Genomic DNA, 17,146 nt, shown 5'->3' on the forward strand with positions numbered 1-17,146 from the left:
ACTTTCAAAACATCCATGCTGAGTTTCACCTTTTTCTTTTTTTAAAATTTTAACTTAACTGACCAGTAGATACAGAGCAGTATTTTACCTCATAGGAGTCATGAATGAGGTTAGCTATTTCAGTTACTGGAGAGGCTTCCTGGTCATCGCTGAAGAATGCGTGGTGATTACCAATGAGTGGCAGAGGGCTTTCCTCATTTTTGACATGCTCTAAAAACCTGAAGGGAAGAAATATAAGCAACACAGATTACTCTGCACTGTGCTCTTCTCAATATAAATAAGCAAACAAATCTTACGCCTCAAACTTAGAAACAAATTGGGTTTTGAGCTCCTAGGCTTTTCAAAAACGCCTTCATGATTACTCATCCGAGGAGCGGCAAGCCAGCCAAATGACTAAATGCTGCCCAAGGAAGAAAACTTCTGTCTCCTTGAAGTCTGGAGCAGGAAGCCCGTCACTCCAGGGAAGGCACGAAGAGCAGCAGTAAACATTGCACATTGACGCAGTCGATGCATGTCTCGGCACTGCCAGGAAATTTCACAGGACATCTACTCGTCCGATGTACAAAGCCCATTGTTTAAGGCCGACACTGTGAAAGCAGCAGCAAGGTAACACGGAGGGTCCTGCTGGTGCCTTTGGAGCGCCGTCAACATCACAACAGCACCCAAATGCCTTTGTTTTACGGCAAAACGGTCCCCGATGGAAGGAGCACTCCTGCATGGCCATACCTGCTCAGGATCATCAGGGCCTGCCCATCGTCCTTGCTGTTACACAGATCCACGGCATTGGCTTCCAGTATGGCCAAGCCCAGCTGGAAAATGGCTTTGATCCCATCATAGAAGAAGCAGTCCACAACATTCACAGCACTTTCCAGGGGCATGATGCTAAGGAAAAGGGTAAGGAACCACGAAAGAGAGATGGAAGCTAAGGCTGTCAGATCCTTCATATGTTCAGCCAGCTCTGGAAGTTGCTCTTTTATAAGCTCTTCAAACACCGACTGGTCTACCTGAGCACCTGCAAGTCATAAAGAAACAGCATTAGGCAGGAGTGACGCAGGAAAAAATATTCTTTAAAGCTAATGATTGCTGTCAACTATCAACTGCAAGACTTTCTTAAAATTTAAACTGACAAGATACGCACGCATCTACAATGAAAAATCCCATTATCCCCCTGCTGTGATTCCAGCCCCAACCCTCATGTCTGTAATCCTTACTGTACAACCTTCTGCAAAAAGACTGTGTTGATTCTCCTAAGTGCCTTCAGGGTGCAATGAAATAGCAATAGCAGCAGCTGTTGTTTTTGGCTAAAAGAGCACATAATAATAAAGTGCTAGTGAAAGGAATCTTAAAGCATTTTACTGTTCGACTTGGGATCTGTGCAATGAACGTAAGACAGCACACATTCCTCTCCAGTGTATGTACTCAAGCAAGCGGGCAGTAGAGCTTTCATTCTAAGTGAGAATATGTAAGATGGAAATCCAGATATGGCTACACACACTAAGCAGGAAGAAAAATATTTACACGTAAATATATGCGCAGATATAAATATATACTTACATGCATATGTATCTATATATAAAGAACAAAAGATTTCTGCAAAGCCCAGATATAAGCTTTCTGCAAAGCCTAGATATAACCTTTCCTAACCGTCCCAACCAGTCTTTCCAAAAGGAGCAGATTTGGGCTCTGTTTCAGCTACCAGCTCAGTCCTGCTTTATCAGCAGCTATTGTAGAATCACTGTCGTTTCATATCGCTGAAGTGGCCTGTGTCTATAAACCAGATCTGCCACATCAGGGGCTTTAACCGAAGACATTAGGAGTTAAAAATGTTCTCGAGTACAAAATGCAGTTAGCTTTTCAATTATTTTGTCTCTCCTTTCAAGTTATTTCATTTCTTTCTCATAGTCCATATTCTGCTAATATTAGAAGACAACTTTAATTGCTATGAAATTCCTGAGATATATATACCCTTAGCACTCAAAACCTGGACAATTTGTGGCAGAGAGCCAGCATCTTTTTGCTTTGCATCCAAATCATTAAAAAAAAAAAACAAAAACAGCTATGACATTTCTCTGGTTTAGAACTTTTCACATCAAGCCACAAAGAGCTTCTGCTGGTGGCTGAACAAACATTACAGCACCACAAATGAAAAATAAGTGCCCAGGGACATGCAAAGAGCTCTTGAGAAACACATCAAGCATGGTGCTTTGCTTTGAAGAGAAAGCCTTCTCACGTCAGATGGTCATAAACAAGAAGGGTAAAGAAAATAGAGGAGAAAATGGACTGGGGTTACTCAACAGAGGGCAATTTTTGTTGTTTTTTTTAACAAGCTTAATACAAACAATTTAATAGCCGTAGTTAACACAGACCCCAAAAACAGAGATGGTTTTAGGGGTACCTGAAGGAAGCCAGAGACAGATAGGCAGACACGTATAAAAAGATCATTCCAGCCTCACAGGCAGCACTGGCAAAAGCAGAGGTTTAAAAGGAATGTGCGATGCTGCCCAGATCTTGCTACAATTAAGTGCTGACGCTGCAGATGAAAGTCAAGCAGGTGTATTCAAAGGGACTTTTATGGCCACCTTTTCATTAGGCTCCCAGAAACCATGAAATCTAAGCAACTGAATCTCATAATGTATTACAGCATGAAACCATGTCAAGGTAGGAAAATACCAGGGTATCCATTTACAAAATGATGACCCAAGATGCAAACTAACTGACATCTCCAAGACTGAAAAGGCAAATCAGAGAAATGAAATGAGTTTGTGTTTCAAGAATTATAACATCAAGATGATGACAGTCTAACAGATCAAGTTGGGTAAGATGGCCTGCTGGTTTGTGGAGAGGATGGAAAAGTCATGGTAACAGGAGAATAGGATATGCATAACCCTTGCCACCACTCTTGACCCAAGTAGAACTCATTTCTATCTTGCAGCTATCTGCTTGTAATTTGCTCTATGCATTGCAGAAAGGAGAAGGATGGAGGGAATTCCTGAAGGAGAAGATAATGGGTGCCAGCCCTGCCTGCAGTTTTTCCCATTTGCAAGCAGTGAAATGATGCAAAGGCTTGTGAAAAGACAGAGCGGTCATAGCTGGCAAGGCTGAAGGAGGGAGACAGTCATGTGATGAAAGTAAAAAGGTTGAGTAGGACTGAATTGCCTAAGTTTTGAAAGCAAAAATGATAAATAAATAAATAAAGATTTTGAATGTCATAAAGAAAAGGCCTGAGAGAAGATGGAGCTAAGATGCCTGTTATATCCAAGGTCATTAATTCAGTAGCTGTTTTGACTGCAGAGATCACTGGCTGACACTGAAGAGGAAGAGCACAGTGACGCGCAGCAAGGTCAGAGATCGCTAAAGTTATAGAGAGATCAAAATTTGGACAACAGTGTTGGCAGCGCGGACAAAGAGGAAAAGTTGGGTCTTGGAAGTGTTATGTAGGAAGAAACAATACAAAGTTTAGAGAAGAGCCGGTTGCAAATCAAAAAAGAAGGTCAACTGAAATGCGAAGCCAAGAACATTGACTGAAGCAACAGGAACCAGAGGAGGGGCAGGGTCGAGAAGATCAGTAGCACCGATTTGGCCACGCTAAGGTCTAGGGTAAATCAAAGCTGCAGAAGTAACTGCTCAGTGAAGCAACCGTGCTGCAAAACCACACTGGTGCTGTTCGAGTAGGGGGGAGCAGGGGATTTTCTGGCTCTTCGCACTGTGGTGAGCCATGGCAGTACCTCTTCTAGAGTCACTGTACTCTTTCCTTTGGGCGCAGAGAACAGGAGAAGAGACAGACAGGATGACCGAGACTATCAGCACTCAAACAATGTAGCCTGTAACCATGGCAAGTGACAGGCACGATACAAACCCCAAATTAAGTACAACTCAGGGCAACGATATGGCCAGCCAAGTGGGGCAACTCAGGTTTGTCTGGATGTGGAGAAGGCTACTTAGGGGCAATAACCCAGCAAGCACCACAGTTATCAGGAACTTGAAGCAGGCTGATGATATCTAGAAATGCACAAGGACAGATAAAGCTGTGTTTCTTTTTTAATCAAGGAAGGAGACAGACAAATGCGGAAGTCAGTCATCAAGATAGCAGTTTAAAGTCACGTTTGGACACAAGAACCAAAATTCTGACAAGTAGGACAGTTACATTGCCCAGTCCACGAGCTGAAAATACCGATGGCACTAAAAGCACCACAAAACATCCTAAGCATCCAGCTAACTTTGGGATAACTCGGCTTTAACTTACCTCACTTGCCAGTTCAGTGACAAGAAAACAACTGTGCAGCGGCACAGTGTCAGGAGGGAGGTATGACAATCCCATCCTCTGAGCAAAAGACTGGAAATCTCAGATGTCTTCTCCCGCTCCCCAGGCAGCACAAGAGTGCCCACATCATTTCCAGCTCCCAGAACCACTACTGCCAGGGATTTCCTCCTATCCCCACCTTCTCACAAGTGACCCTGATCCCTCCCTTTGCTACGGCAATGGTGGCACGGCAGACACCATAGCTAAAGAGTAAGGTTAGCATTAAAGAGGGAAAAAGCTATCAAACATTTCTGTAAGAGGAGGAAGTAAAGTAACTGCAAAGAACAAATACTCTTTCTTGCATGTATACCTGCAATTACTGCATCAAGCTGCTCAGCTCCTCTCTTTCTGAGCATTAGGCAGAGGTTTGCACAACTGTCTTAAAAACAGTTGCACTGCAAAGACCAGGAGACATAGCACATGCAGTACAAGGCACGCACTGCAGAGGGACTGGGCTTATTTCTTAATGCAGCATCTCACATTCAGAGGGTTGTGTATCAGCCCTCGTTACCAAGGGCTAGTTTAGATGCAAGCCTGTATTACTCCAGCAGCCAGGCAGTGCAGACAGGCCAGATCAGAAATAGCTACGCTTAGCAGATCTTTCCTAGGTTCATCTTAAACAACTCGAGTCTCTAATACTGAACACTCCTAACCAAGACACGCAAGCTCTTCTATTTTTACCTAACAGGCAAAAGTGTCAGCGCCTTCTGACCAACAGGAAAAGAGACAAATGTAAAGTTGAGCATATATTTATAGTTCTTGCAGTTCAAACCCTTTCAAGCAAAACTAACCCTAGCTGGAACCTGAGCAGCCACCGCTGCTGTCCCTGCACACCGCACCAGTTGATGGACCACCTCACCCACAGGATCTGGACCTCAGAAGACCCTGAGCATTTAACTCACCCCAGTGCCATTCGGCTGTCCCTTCCCAGTTAGCAAGACAGACACGAGCTCACCTATCACTCGGTGGTTGAAGTAATCCGGCAGCATTCGCTCACACACAGCAACCAGCAGCCAAAAGGCTTCTTCCTCTTTGGCATACAACAGCAACACGGAGGTCAAGATATTCATAGACTTACAAGGGCAAAGAAGAAAAGGGGATTTGTTAGTGACAGCAAATCCTACTGACAAAAGCTAAATTGCGACTATTTTTAAAGAAGAAAAGTAGCCTAACATGATGTAAACAACTGGAAAAAAAAAAAAAAAACAGCAAAACAATCAGTAAGAGAAAGGTAATAGACAATGAACATAATTGCAACCCAAAGGCATAACAAGTTTTTCAAGCTGGTGTATATTGCTTTTTGTAAGAGCAATAGGAAACAATGGAGAAAAGCAAAGTACTGATTTGCCCAGATACAAAGTAGGTAACTGATAGTGCAAGATGTTTTGGGGCTGCTTTCCCCCCCTTCCTGTATCTGGACGGGTCTGATGTTAATCAGAACTCAGGGAGCTGCACAGAAGGTAAAGTTATTACTTAAGCTGGCCAGCTGAGCAAAGTACTTTCATAATTTGTCATCAGTTTTGGAAGAAAGGGGCAGAACTTCAGTTCATGAAACCTCCGCCCCAGTGCTCTATGTGAATCTCATCTGTGCAGGCCAGTTTATTTTGCACTGTCTCCAAGTATTGTGCAAGGAACGCACTTTCGAACAAACAGAAACATAAGAAACTTTTTTTTTTTTTCCCCTCCTTTAAGTCTAAATGCAGTTTGCAAAATGCTGAGGGAATACTTTCATTAAGTCAGAGCCTTTTGTTAAGCCTATGCACTTGTTTTCCAGAGTAAATGACATTTAAATTATGTATTTTTTGTAACTAAAAGGACATTCTTTATCAAAACCACCATTAAAAATACTCCCAAGAGAACAATAAAACTGGAAGAGTGGAAAAAAGGAAAAAAAGCTGCGAGCATTATCCTGCTGGGAGTTTTTCACCTGGCAGTATCCTATCTTGGGGTTCCTGTGCGCATATGCCGTGAGCACCCTTCTCAGGGCGGCTATCCCCGTCTCGCTCTGGAAAGCGGGGTGCTCGGGCAGCGAGCGATGGAGGTCACGTTCGATCTCCTCTGTCGCCATACAGCACTTGCCCATGGACGCCTCCACCAAGTGTACGTAGTAACCGGGATGCGAGGCGAGATCCGTCACGGCATCTGAAAGCAGCAGGAAGAGAGAAAGAGAAGACCCAAGTGGATTAGGACGATGCTAAACTTAGTGGTGTGGGAATTACAGCTTGAAAGGATGCAAGCACGATGATTTTCCCCAAGGTCTGTGAGTTTAGTGAAATCTGCAGACCTAAAAGAAATAAAAGTCCTGGCAGAATACATGTCTTGAAAACAAAATAAATATTAGCAAAGCTTATATGACACAACATCATTCAAAACACCTTAATATTGACACCGAGCAGAAAACTTCCCCAGCAGAAAGCATTACTGAGAGAAATGTACTCTGTACTGTTCACACCCTCCAAGGAGGAAAAACTCCATTTTTTACAAATGTTTGAACATGTCATATACTGGATTAAGGACTAAACTTGAGATCATATTGTAGGCAGATTCTGGCTCTGCCAGATCTGTGGATGAAACAAGTTGTTCTTTCCATCTCCAGTTTCCATTACCCCTGCCAACATTCAACAAGAAGCAGGAGCAGGACTGCCGACTTTAAGATGTCATTATTTTGCAATAATTTGATTTGTCTAGGGTTAAATCAATATTTATGCTACAATCTAATTGTTGCTTGAGGATGAACTTGATTTTATGAAAACATGATGTTAATTTTAAATTACACAGACAAAGAAGATGTTATTTCAATTCTTCTGCACATGATGTCATGTCATCCTGAGACAAAATTTTTACAGATCTACCTAGGTACTTCCTTGCACTTACTAGTTCAGTTCAGATCATCTCTCTTCCATAAGCAGTATCATAAGCTCCAAGTAAATGACATTTAATTGCCCTTGGGAGATTTCTTGCCTAAATGTTTTGCCGTATTCAGAATCAGATGATGCCTACAGCCAACATTTCTAAGCGTGCCCACCTGAGAAAAGCAGCCACAGTTTGCCTCTTAAGGATTCAGGGATCCCCATAGCAACAAGTTTTCTGATCTTCTCTGTGCGAAACATGCACACGGTTCTGCCATATTCTACAAAATGGTCATCCCAGAGGCTCTCTTTGATTTGCTCCCTAGACTGGGAACAAGAAGATATATTTTAAAAGAAGAAATCGTGTGCATGTGAGAACTGGTAAACAGAAACACTTCACATATTAGAAATTCCACAAGGTATTTCCATTACCAATGGAAATGGGAAGTCTGCTCTAAGGACTACAACTTTCTGCATTTTGCATATGCAATTCACCACACAGGGAGAAAAATTATATTCACCAGAAAGAAATGGTGGGGGAGGGAGAAGAAAAAACACCAAGTAAATAGAAAAACATTATCCCATATCTAACTTCTCCAGCCAATACAGACTTCATTTTACTAAGAGTCTCTCTTTGAATGTCACCCCAGCTCTAAAAAAAAAAAAAAAAAAAAAAAAAAACCCAAAACCAAAACTCCTACAACTTCCCCAAAATGTTACATACCTTTCCAAAATCAAGGCCTGCCATTCCTGACTGATGGAAGTCCGACCTTAGTGCTTCTGCATTGAGCAAGTAACTGCTCTCCTTTCCACATTCACTTCTCTCCTTGCCTTGCGAAGCCTCTGTTCCCAGATGTGCAGGCTCCCCGTCCCCGAGCACGCACATGGATCCAAAGGCAGGACTGTTCTGCAACGCAGAATGAAAGCGGTAACAACTGAGAAGAGACCAAGAACTACGTCCTCAACTGTCTCCAAGACACAGAGGTGGGTTAGCCTTTGCCTTTTGCATCAAAACCTTTCACACCTTTCAGAAGGAAAGGCCTTACTCAAGACTTCATACAAATTATCATTCATTTGAACATCAGGAAAAGGGCTGTTACTTTAAAACAGAAGTTGTTAGTAAATTCTCTATGTCCTTGATGACAAGCTCCCTAACAATCTTCTACTTTGGTTAGGATTTGAAAACCAGAATCAGAGAACAATTTAGGTGGGAGAGGACCATCTTTTTCGATCCCCTAGACCAGGCTGCCGGGGGCTGTGTCCAGTCAAGTTGAGTAGCTCCAAGGAAGGGGAGTCCACAGCCTCTCTGGGCAGCCTGGTCCAGCTCTGCCCTCCCTTGAGGGGAAATTGTTCTCTTTTTATCTATTCAGATTTTCCCTTGCTTCATCTTGGGACTCTTGCCGCTCGTCTTTCAGCTGGCACCTCCAAGAAGAGTCTGGCTCCATCTTCTCTGTAACTCGCCATTAGCTAGTGGGACACAGGTTGAACAAGCCCTGCTCCCTCAGCCTCTCCCCATAAAGCATGTGCTCCAGCCCTTGACCATCTTGTAGCCCTCCACTAGACTTACTCCAATTTGTCAATGCTTTTCTTGTGTGGTGGGGTAGAGTCAAAATTGGACACAGTGCTCCTGATCGGCCTCAGAAGTGCTGAATAAAAGGGCAGAGTAACATCCCTTGATCTGCTGGTTACAACCCCATGTACTGTTGGCCCTCTTCACTCTAAGAGCACATTGCTGACTTACAAGCTCAACCTGTGGTCCGCCATGACCCCCCCCACACACAAGCCTTTTCCACATGGCTGCTCTCCAGCCAGCCTCCAGCCCCTCCTGTTGCATGGGGTTACTCTGCCAGGCTTCGTATTTGCTTTTGTTGAACTTCATCAGGTCTCTATCAGCCCATTCCTCCAGATCGCAGAGGTCTCCATCCTGTCAGGCAGGTGTTTAAAGAAGGCATCAGGCAGCACTGGCCCAAGATCAGCCCGCTGAGGAAGGCAGGACAATGGACCAACGGATAAACACATAGAATTCATAATCCAAAAAAACCCCAGAAGCTCAGTACCTGGTTCTTATTTTGCAAGTTGTTACAGTGCACTGGGTTGGTGGAGTTCACTTCTTTTAGCCTCCGGAGCAGGTTCTCCACCAAAGTATCCCGGTCCTTCAGCTCAATGAACTGAAAGGCCATCTTGCTCCTTATGCTAACAATGATGGGATTAGGGAGAAGGCTTGTGTCCTCCATCTTCTCTATACTGATTACCTTTTCCAGAAACAGTACAGAAAATACATTATGCACCACATCCACAGAAACATCTTCAAATATTCTAGGTGTACCAAAATGTACAAACACAGCATTCATACGCACACATGCTTTAAACATGGTTATTCATATTGGCTTTCCTTGATCAGACACATCCTACCACCTGAAGTTCATGGTCTCTTTAGAAGCTCAAAGCAGGCACCAAAAAGTATCCCAGTTGCCTTTTTATTTTTTTTTTTTTTTTTTTAAATGACTTTGTGGCCCACTTCTGGAGAGTGGACTGAGGGGAAAGATAAGAAAGGGGATTAAAAGGGATTTAAACAGGATTTAGAAAAGGATCAACTTGATCAAATTCTGGGGGATGGAGGAGGAAATTTACTTTCACATTTTTGAAGATAGGGGAAAAGTTGTTTCGTTGTTTCCGAATAAGTACATAACACTGTTCTCTTACTGTTTTCTGTTTCAGTATCAGTGGAAGGTAAGTTGCTACAGTTAGGATATCATTTGGATGTTACTCTGTTATTAGTTGAGGATGAAAGGAAAGCTTTAATTAAGAGATCATAACAGCCTTGTATCCACAGCAGATCAGGCAGGTGTTTCCTGACAGCCGCCTTCTCTTTTACTCCCACCACCTTCCCATGCGCTCTCCCTCCATTTAAATAAGTCTCTGGTTTCATGGAAATTTGGCAGCTCATCACTGCATCCAGAACATCCCCTTTTTCTCTCTGCCCTACAGCTTTGCAAAGTATCCACGTTTGCTAGAGTTCATCTACGGAGGGAGAGCTTCAACACTTTTAAGTGTTGATCCCAGGCAAGGATGCTTTTATCTTGCTAGAATGGGTCCAAGCTGAAGTCTCCATCAACATCAAGCTGGACGTATGCATTTGTGGAGCTGGGAGGGGAGCCCTGTCCCAGTCTTGGATCGAGCAGACTCTGCTTTTGCAGTGCTCTGTCCTGCTGCGTCACCTGTCCATACTTCACTCACGTTGAATCACTCGTATTTTTAGGAACTCATGCCCTAGTGAGTCCCAGAACAAGCTTTACAACAATCTGTAGGCATGATACGCACAAGGATCCTACTCTTTTTCATCAAACGATAGTTTGCAGGTAAGTCAATTGACAGCGGATGCTTATGGCAGAAAAAGGCAGATAAGGACCCGAAATGAAACAAACAACTCTACCTCTCTAAGTGGGATGATAACATTGCAGCAGCCATTTTCTTTGCTGGCAAAACAGATATAACTGTCTGAAGTATACATCCTTCCCGCTGTGTGACAGCGACTAAACGGCGTCCAGAGAGAACAGTCTACAACTTCATGCAGCTTCTCCTTCCTGGGCAATCTGAAGAAGGCCCGAAAGAATTCATTCTGCGCTCTGGCTTCAAGATCCCTTAAGAGAAAGCAGTAAGAGCGAATCACAAGACCCCGAAAGCCAGGACATCCAGCGCAAGGTTTGCTTTTCTTGTTAGCCTCACCCAGAGAGAGGGATACAGAATAAAAGCACCGTGCACAGCAATCTTCACTGCCTATGTGAACAGATCAATAAAAGACCATCTTCAAAATACAAAAAAGAATCATTATTAGTACTTGCTTGTTTAACAATAAGGTCAAAAGCAGCTATTGTAGTGACTAGGAAAGGACACTCATTTAAATCAGCCGGTTTGTTGGGGGGTTTTTTAATTATTATTTAACCATGCATTTTCTATGGCTCCTGTATGACTTTCCAGCCTCAAAGAGTTACGGATTTCAAGGCCCAGGAGATAATGAAATCTTTCATGTGATGAACATACATTGAGCAATGGAGATTAGCTTCACGTTCCTTGTTTCCCTTCCCAGCATTACCAACATCACCCCAGGATTTGCAGTTGCACCCAAAAGTAATACATTTGCTCCATGAGTACTTCTTTAGTGGTCAGTAACAGAAGAGTTAATGATGGTGGTGTTTACATCATCACATCCTTGACTTGCAGAGGTATCACACTCGGAGAGCCCTCAGAACGGTTGCAAAATGCAAACCAGTTTCAGGTCATTTACAGACTCCGTTGGGAATAACAGCACCAGCTACATCCAGTTTGGACTTGGCTTCCTTCCAGTCACCCATCCACATTTATGTGGAGAGAAAAAGTTTAAATAAATGAAGCTTTCATTACTGAGCTATGGTTATATAGACTTGGCTTTGGGGATTTTTTTTCCTCCTCCTTTTTTAATGAAGACGTCTACACTAATTCAGAGAGCTACGCAATTACATTATAAACAGGCCATGGCTATTAGCTCACCAACAGCAGCTCCAGAAACATTAGGGCTTAAATTCTATTATTTTCTTTACTACAAGTAAATTTTTCCAAACATGATTCACCTTAGGGGAAGAAAAAAAAAAAAAAAAGCTTGACTTTGTTCCTTTGAAAGAATTTAAAGCGTGGGCTGAAGCATAACAGGGAGTGGTACCTTGGTGCTGCAAATCCCCTCTCCGCTCCTTCCTTCGCCCTCCTCTGCTGCAGACACCTTCCCCCTACCCCAGCCCTGCTGTTTAAAAATAAGTTGAGACAGATGAAGCCTCTGCTTCAGTAAGTAAATAAATTGGTTTTATTTCAGTTTAATCCATAGAGGAAACTAAAGTCATGTGAAACAGGGAGGAAGACAACCCAGAACAAATGGAGACCTGAGAAGGGAGGATCTGTATCTGCAACCAACAGAAAAGACAGAATGCGCTCGACCGGCGTTCGGCTGCTATTTCCTTCTCAAGCATTATCTTCCTTAATATTATTATCCAAGGAAAACAGACAAATAGTCTCCTGTTTTTCACAAAGAACAAAGAGAAACCCTCTTTGTGAAGGAAGACAAAAAGGTTGCTCCGGAGTTAAAATTCCACAGCGAGAGCAACTCTGATAAGTGCCCGCAGCGATCTGCTATTGTGACAAAGCTGGATCAGGATATGCCTCCTAGTTAACTCACCACTAAAATATTTTCCATTTCTGCACAGTACAGATGAATGCCGCTGATAGCATCTGCAGTCAGGTCTGGGTAGAGCTGTGCTCTCCTGCTATTGTGCTGAGAAGGTGAGACCCTCCCTGCATCTACTCGGGGCTGAAAATTTCTATACCTTTATGTGAAAAGAGGCATTAGACAGAAGAGCGGCACCTCTGTTGACGCAGAGATTGTCTGTTATTTAAGAGCTGACGACTGTTTCTAATGCTCAAAAATCTGCAGTTTCTGAGTTTTCAGGATTTTGCTGCATCTCTTGGGGCTGCAGGCTCCAGGTGCGGGGCCTTTCAGGCAGGTTTTTAAGCTGAAGAATGACATTTCCCGCATCTGAAACTAAGTAAATTCACCAAGCACTACATCCAACCCTCTCACCCCGTACCGGGGGGAAGGCTGCCAACCCCAACATCCCTGGAGCTGCCTGTCCCCGCCACGACTCATGACACAGGGTCAGCCAGGGCCACCGCCGCGACCACACCGCAGCCAGGGCTGTCCCAGAGATGAGTGCCGAAACAGGGGCCAGCCAGCTGGCAGGAGGCATCCTGGAAAGAAAAATGGTAGCACTGGGATGAAATGCTGTCAGCACTTACTGCTGCGGGCTCAAAGATGAGGTTTTATTAGAAAGTGGCACACCGTGAAAATATTTCCTGTTAGGCAGGCAAATTCTAGGGCTTAAAGCAATTGCTTCCCTTCATAAACACAGTCAAATGAAACTAGAGCTGGTTAAAAAAAACCCAAACCCTGTAACTCCAAAAAACCCACAAACGAAATTAGCTCCTAAAACAAGGCAGGCAATTGTTTAAACATGATACAGCAAAGATGCAGCAGCTGGCCCACGTCACCAGGTCCAAGAGCTTCCATTTTGAGTTTCACAATACCTCCAACGCCGAACAGAAATGCAGCCTTTCTACCTGTGGCCCAATCTGTTTGAAATTTTCTCTTCTAACTGAACAATTTCCATGTTGGTTTGTTTTTTAAGCAAACGCAGAGTACTGAGCTGTATCTAAGAAAAAACAGGAACGCTATTGGTATGTAAAAATAATGTTTATTGAGTGTTTACACATGCATGAGAAGAATAAAAGGCAAGAAGATGCAATTGCCTTGTTCCTTACTTTTCAGAAAACTCAGCAATTCTTTCCAAGTGCAGTTCCCGACTTGCACGTTACGGGATCCTGGACTGCCTCCAACTCCAGCACTTCAAAGCAAACGGCAAGTCTGAACTGCGATAACTCCTTGTGTGTGACCCCTACGTCACCTTCCAAGAGTTTTAAATTAAAGGAAATAACACACAAGACTAACAAAATGCCTAAAAGTATCAGGACACTTAAAATTATGTCCTCACTGTCAAATGTTTCTATCTGCTTTAAATCTAACAGAAGTCAACTTGGCAAGATTTTAGCTCTGCTGAGTCACTTGCTGCCTATCTAAAATCTAAACAGACTGGCTGACCTCTTGCTTTTAGAGACCAATTACTAGACTCTTCTTGCTATTCAGACACCAGAAAGTTACAGATTTTGGAAATAACACATTCATTGATATACAACTTGTTATTGGAAAAACTTGCAAATTCACGTGGCAAGAAAGGCTTCTCGTAAGCAAGCCAGAAGTTATCTGAGAAGAGCCAACCTGGACTTGTCAGGACACGTGTAAACTGAACATCATGCCCTTACGTAGCAGGAACACTGGACTTGTAGATGGAGGAGATGCAATGGATGTTTTAGCCAGAATTTATGAAAGTCTTGATATTTCCCCACATAGAACTAATAAGAGTGGATCAAAGTGAAAAACTGTTGTACGAAGCCAGCTGAAAAAGACTGCCCCAAAAAGCAGCCCTCAAAGGCTCCCTGGTATACTGGAAGGTTGTATCAAGAGGACCTCCTTGGAGGTCTGTCCTGGACTAGCTTCTGTTCAATGTCTTCATCAGCAATCTGCATGATGGATCAAGAGATTATTAAACCTGCACACAACGTGGAGCTGGTAGAGGCTAATGAGCAGAACAGGATCAGATTCAGATTGATATTCATAAACTTAAGGGATGGTGTGGAAAAAAAAGCATTACAAGTATTTTCAGCTGCACATCATAAGCTGCACAAACACAGTATTGGAGATCAACTCCACCAGCAGCCATTCAGCAAAAAGACAAGACCTCAGGGTTACACGGGATCAGAAGCTGAACGTGAGCCAACAGCCTTGTGCCCAGGGGAGGAAGAGGAGCACCGCTGCAGAAGTGCACGGCCACCCAGACGCAGCACGGCAGTCCCAGAGCTGCTGCAGAGATGGTCATGCTGCTCCTGCCCCGCTCAGCACCGGCAAGGTGTCGGGGGCAATCCTGTATCCCACCACCCCACGCCTGCAGCTGCATGGGACAAGTGACGAACATCCAGAGAAGAGCGACCAGAACAGCTAAAATCAGAACTGGTAAGAAAAACCTGGCTGAACTAGGGCAGTGCAGTTTAAAGAAGAGAAGAGAAAGGAGATGCACACCAACCTCCAAATACACAAATGGTTGCTCTAAAGAAAGAGAGAACATCTGATCTCTTCAATAGTACTGGGTAGGACAAGAAGTAACAGACTCAAAAAGCAGCATGAAAGATTCAAGTTGAGACTTCGGAAAGACTTTTCAATGATAGGACAGTGAAGTACTGGTATGGACCCTGCTACATCCATCACTAGAAATCCTTAAAAACAGGTTAGATAATCATCTGTCACAAGTGACACACAGAGATAATCCAAACCCTGCCTTTTGCCGGGCAGATGCAATAAGAAGAGGTTCCTTCTAGTCACGTCCTCCTTGTTGCTCAAGGTTTACAGCATTCTCAGATTCCCTCTCCAAAGGAATTAATGCGGACTGAAATGACATTTACGATTCAAGATACTTCAAACAGTTTCCGTTCAGCTTAGATCAGTGTTAAAAACCTTCTTTGCCTTCCTATGAAGCAAAGCCGTCCTCATTGGCAATTCATAGTTAGACATGAAGAAAAGAAACCGAGGTGGTTAGAGCCTGCAGAAACATATTATGCTTTTGAAACCTTACTGACACCGGCACTAAAGCTTTTAAATCGCGTGTTCTGCCCTGGCCAATTTCCTCGCTACAGTTGAGGAATGCAATGAATATTCTTGCATCTTGAAAGAGATGGAAATAAGAAGTACAAGAAACCTATACCAGAGATTTTAGCGACCTTCCCATTAAAAAAGAAAAACTAGTTACCGTATGCTTCAGTAAAATTGCAAGGCACGTAAATATATCTGCAAGAAATGGCATTTGTAGTTATCAAACACCTCAGATTTACTTTGCTTTTTACGGCAATTAACTTAATGGCCATTAATCCTTTCGTAATCCATTGTTCCAAGCCTTATTCTATCATTAAGCAGCACAGAAACTTGTACATTAACTTGTTTGACTCTGGCCGTGATACAATTTGTGTCACAGACTGCGCACCTAATCCTACAGCCTCGCCGAGTCCCGTCCCTCCACTGAGCAGCAGGACGACCCCAAGAGCCTCGGGAGTGGCAGCAAAGGTTTCTGGTTTTCAGAATGCAGAATATGCAGACCATGATGACATTAAATCAAATAAATTTTAAATTATCTTTTAAAATATTTTTTTTTAAATATAGATATTGAGACAAGCCTCTTGCAGAAGAAAGCCTAACAAACAAAAGCAATCTACAGCAGCTTCATTAATTTGACACAGCTGGAATAGCTCTAATGATGTGCAGATTATTGCTTTCATTTTGATAAACTACTACTTGCTTCCAAATCATGCACAAGAATTAGCAAGGGCAATTATTAGGGGAAAAATACCGGGAGGAAAATAGTTGTTCTTGTAGTACTACAATGGCTTCAGGAAAAAAAGCAGCAACAAAAACTTCACAGACCAAAAAAGTTCAAACCTCCCCCAAAAGACGTTAGCCTCCAAAACCAGTTTATCCACTATCCAAACTACAGCCTTGCTTAAACACGTTACATCAAAGTGGTTGCTGAAGTGTGACAAAGGGCACCAGAAACAGCAACTTTTCCAACCACTACATAATTCGTGCAGAGGAAATGGCATGTGGGCATCTTCCATGTTTTCCTTTCTGCCATCTCAAGCTACAGCACATCAGCACAGGTCAGAGCGCCCAGGAACTCTCCAGTAAATAGATTTTTATCCCTCCTTCTCCTCTACCCCCCCAAACTTTTTTTTTTCTTTAAGTTGGAAGGCAGGAGAGGAAAAAACCTGTTCGAATAAATGTGTGGGATGGCTTCTGTTGCTTGTTTGCTAATAAGACATACTACTACTTCAAAATGCCACAGGGTACTCACAGGTTGATTCCCTGAGAGCCTCCTTATTACAGCGTATTACTAAGCTTCCACTTTTCTTTGCAACTGTAATTTCAGTTTCTTTGTAGTTTTCCATTCAGTTAGTACCCCTGATTCGAAGACTATTTTGGGAAGTGACAATGATATTTTCAGTATCTACTGATTTTTAACTTATTACCCCCCAGTTTTTTGTGACATCTCCACTAGATTTACTTTCCTTGCTTCGTGCATCTAACTTTTCACTCCAAAAGTGGGAGGAGGGTGGAATGGTAAACCATGGAAGGGGGCTTAGATACAACCTATTACTCCCAGCCATATCCTACATTAGTTAAAGTACATATCCTACATTTCTTGGGCCAAAAGCCTACAACGTTAACAGCATCCAGTTACACATACATTGTAAAAACAATGGTAGCTCTTGTGTGATGAAAAAAAGCCTGCAAAGATGTTCGTGCCCACTCACCACT

At 43.1% G+C, this 17,146-nt stretch overlaps 1 protein-coding gene across 1 annotated transcript in view; it reads right to left on the reverse strand.

Annotated features, from left to right (window-relative positions):
* Positions 1-17,146, reverse strand: part of TBC1D8 (TBC1 domain family, member 8 (with GRAM domain)) — a 35,942-nt gene that overhangs the window by 6,668 nt on the left and 12,128 nt on the right. The window contains exons 6-13 of the mRNA XM_009698367.1: positions 10,583-10,790; positions 9,207-9,401; positions 7,874-8,056; positions 7,326-7,476; positions 6,228-6,442; positions 5,256-5,373; positions 727-1,012; positions 89-218 (exon numbers count right to left, since the gene is read on the reverse strand). Coding sequence (XP_009696669.1) covers positions 89-218; positions 727-1,012; positions 5,256-5,373; positions 6,228-6,442; positions 7,326-7,476; positions 7,874-8,056; positions 9,207-9,401; positions 10,583-10,790 — 1,486 coding nt within the window. The remainder of the gene's footprint in view (positions 1-88; positions 219-726; positions 1,013-5,255; positions 5,374-6,227; positions 6,443-7,325; positions 7,477-7,873; positions 8,057-9,206; positions 9,402-10,582; positions 10,791-17,146) is intronic.

Source organism: Cariama cristata, unplaced genomic scaffold (genome assembly GCF_000690535.1).
Source record: "Cariama cristata isolate BGI_N322 unplaced genomic scaffold, ASM69053v1 scaffold30434, whole genome shotgun sequence".
Taxonomy (NCBI): domain Eukaryota; kingdom Metazoa; phylum Chordata; class Aves; order Cariamiformes; family Cariamidae; genus Cariama; species Cariama cristata.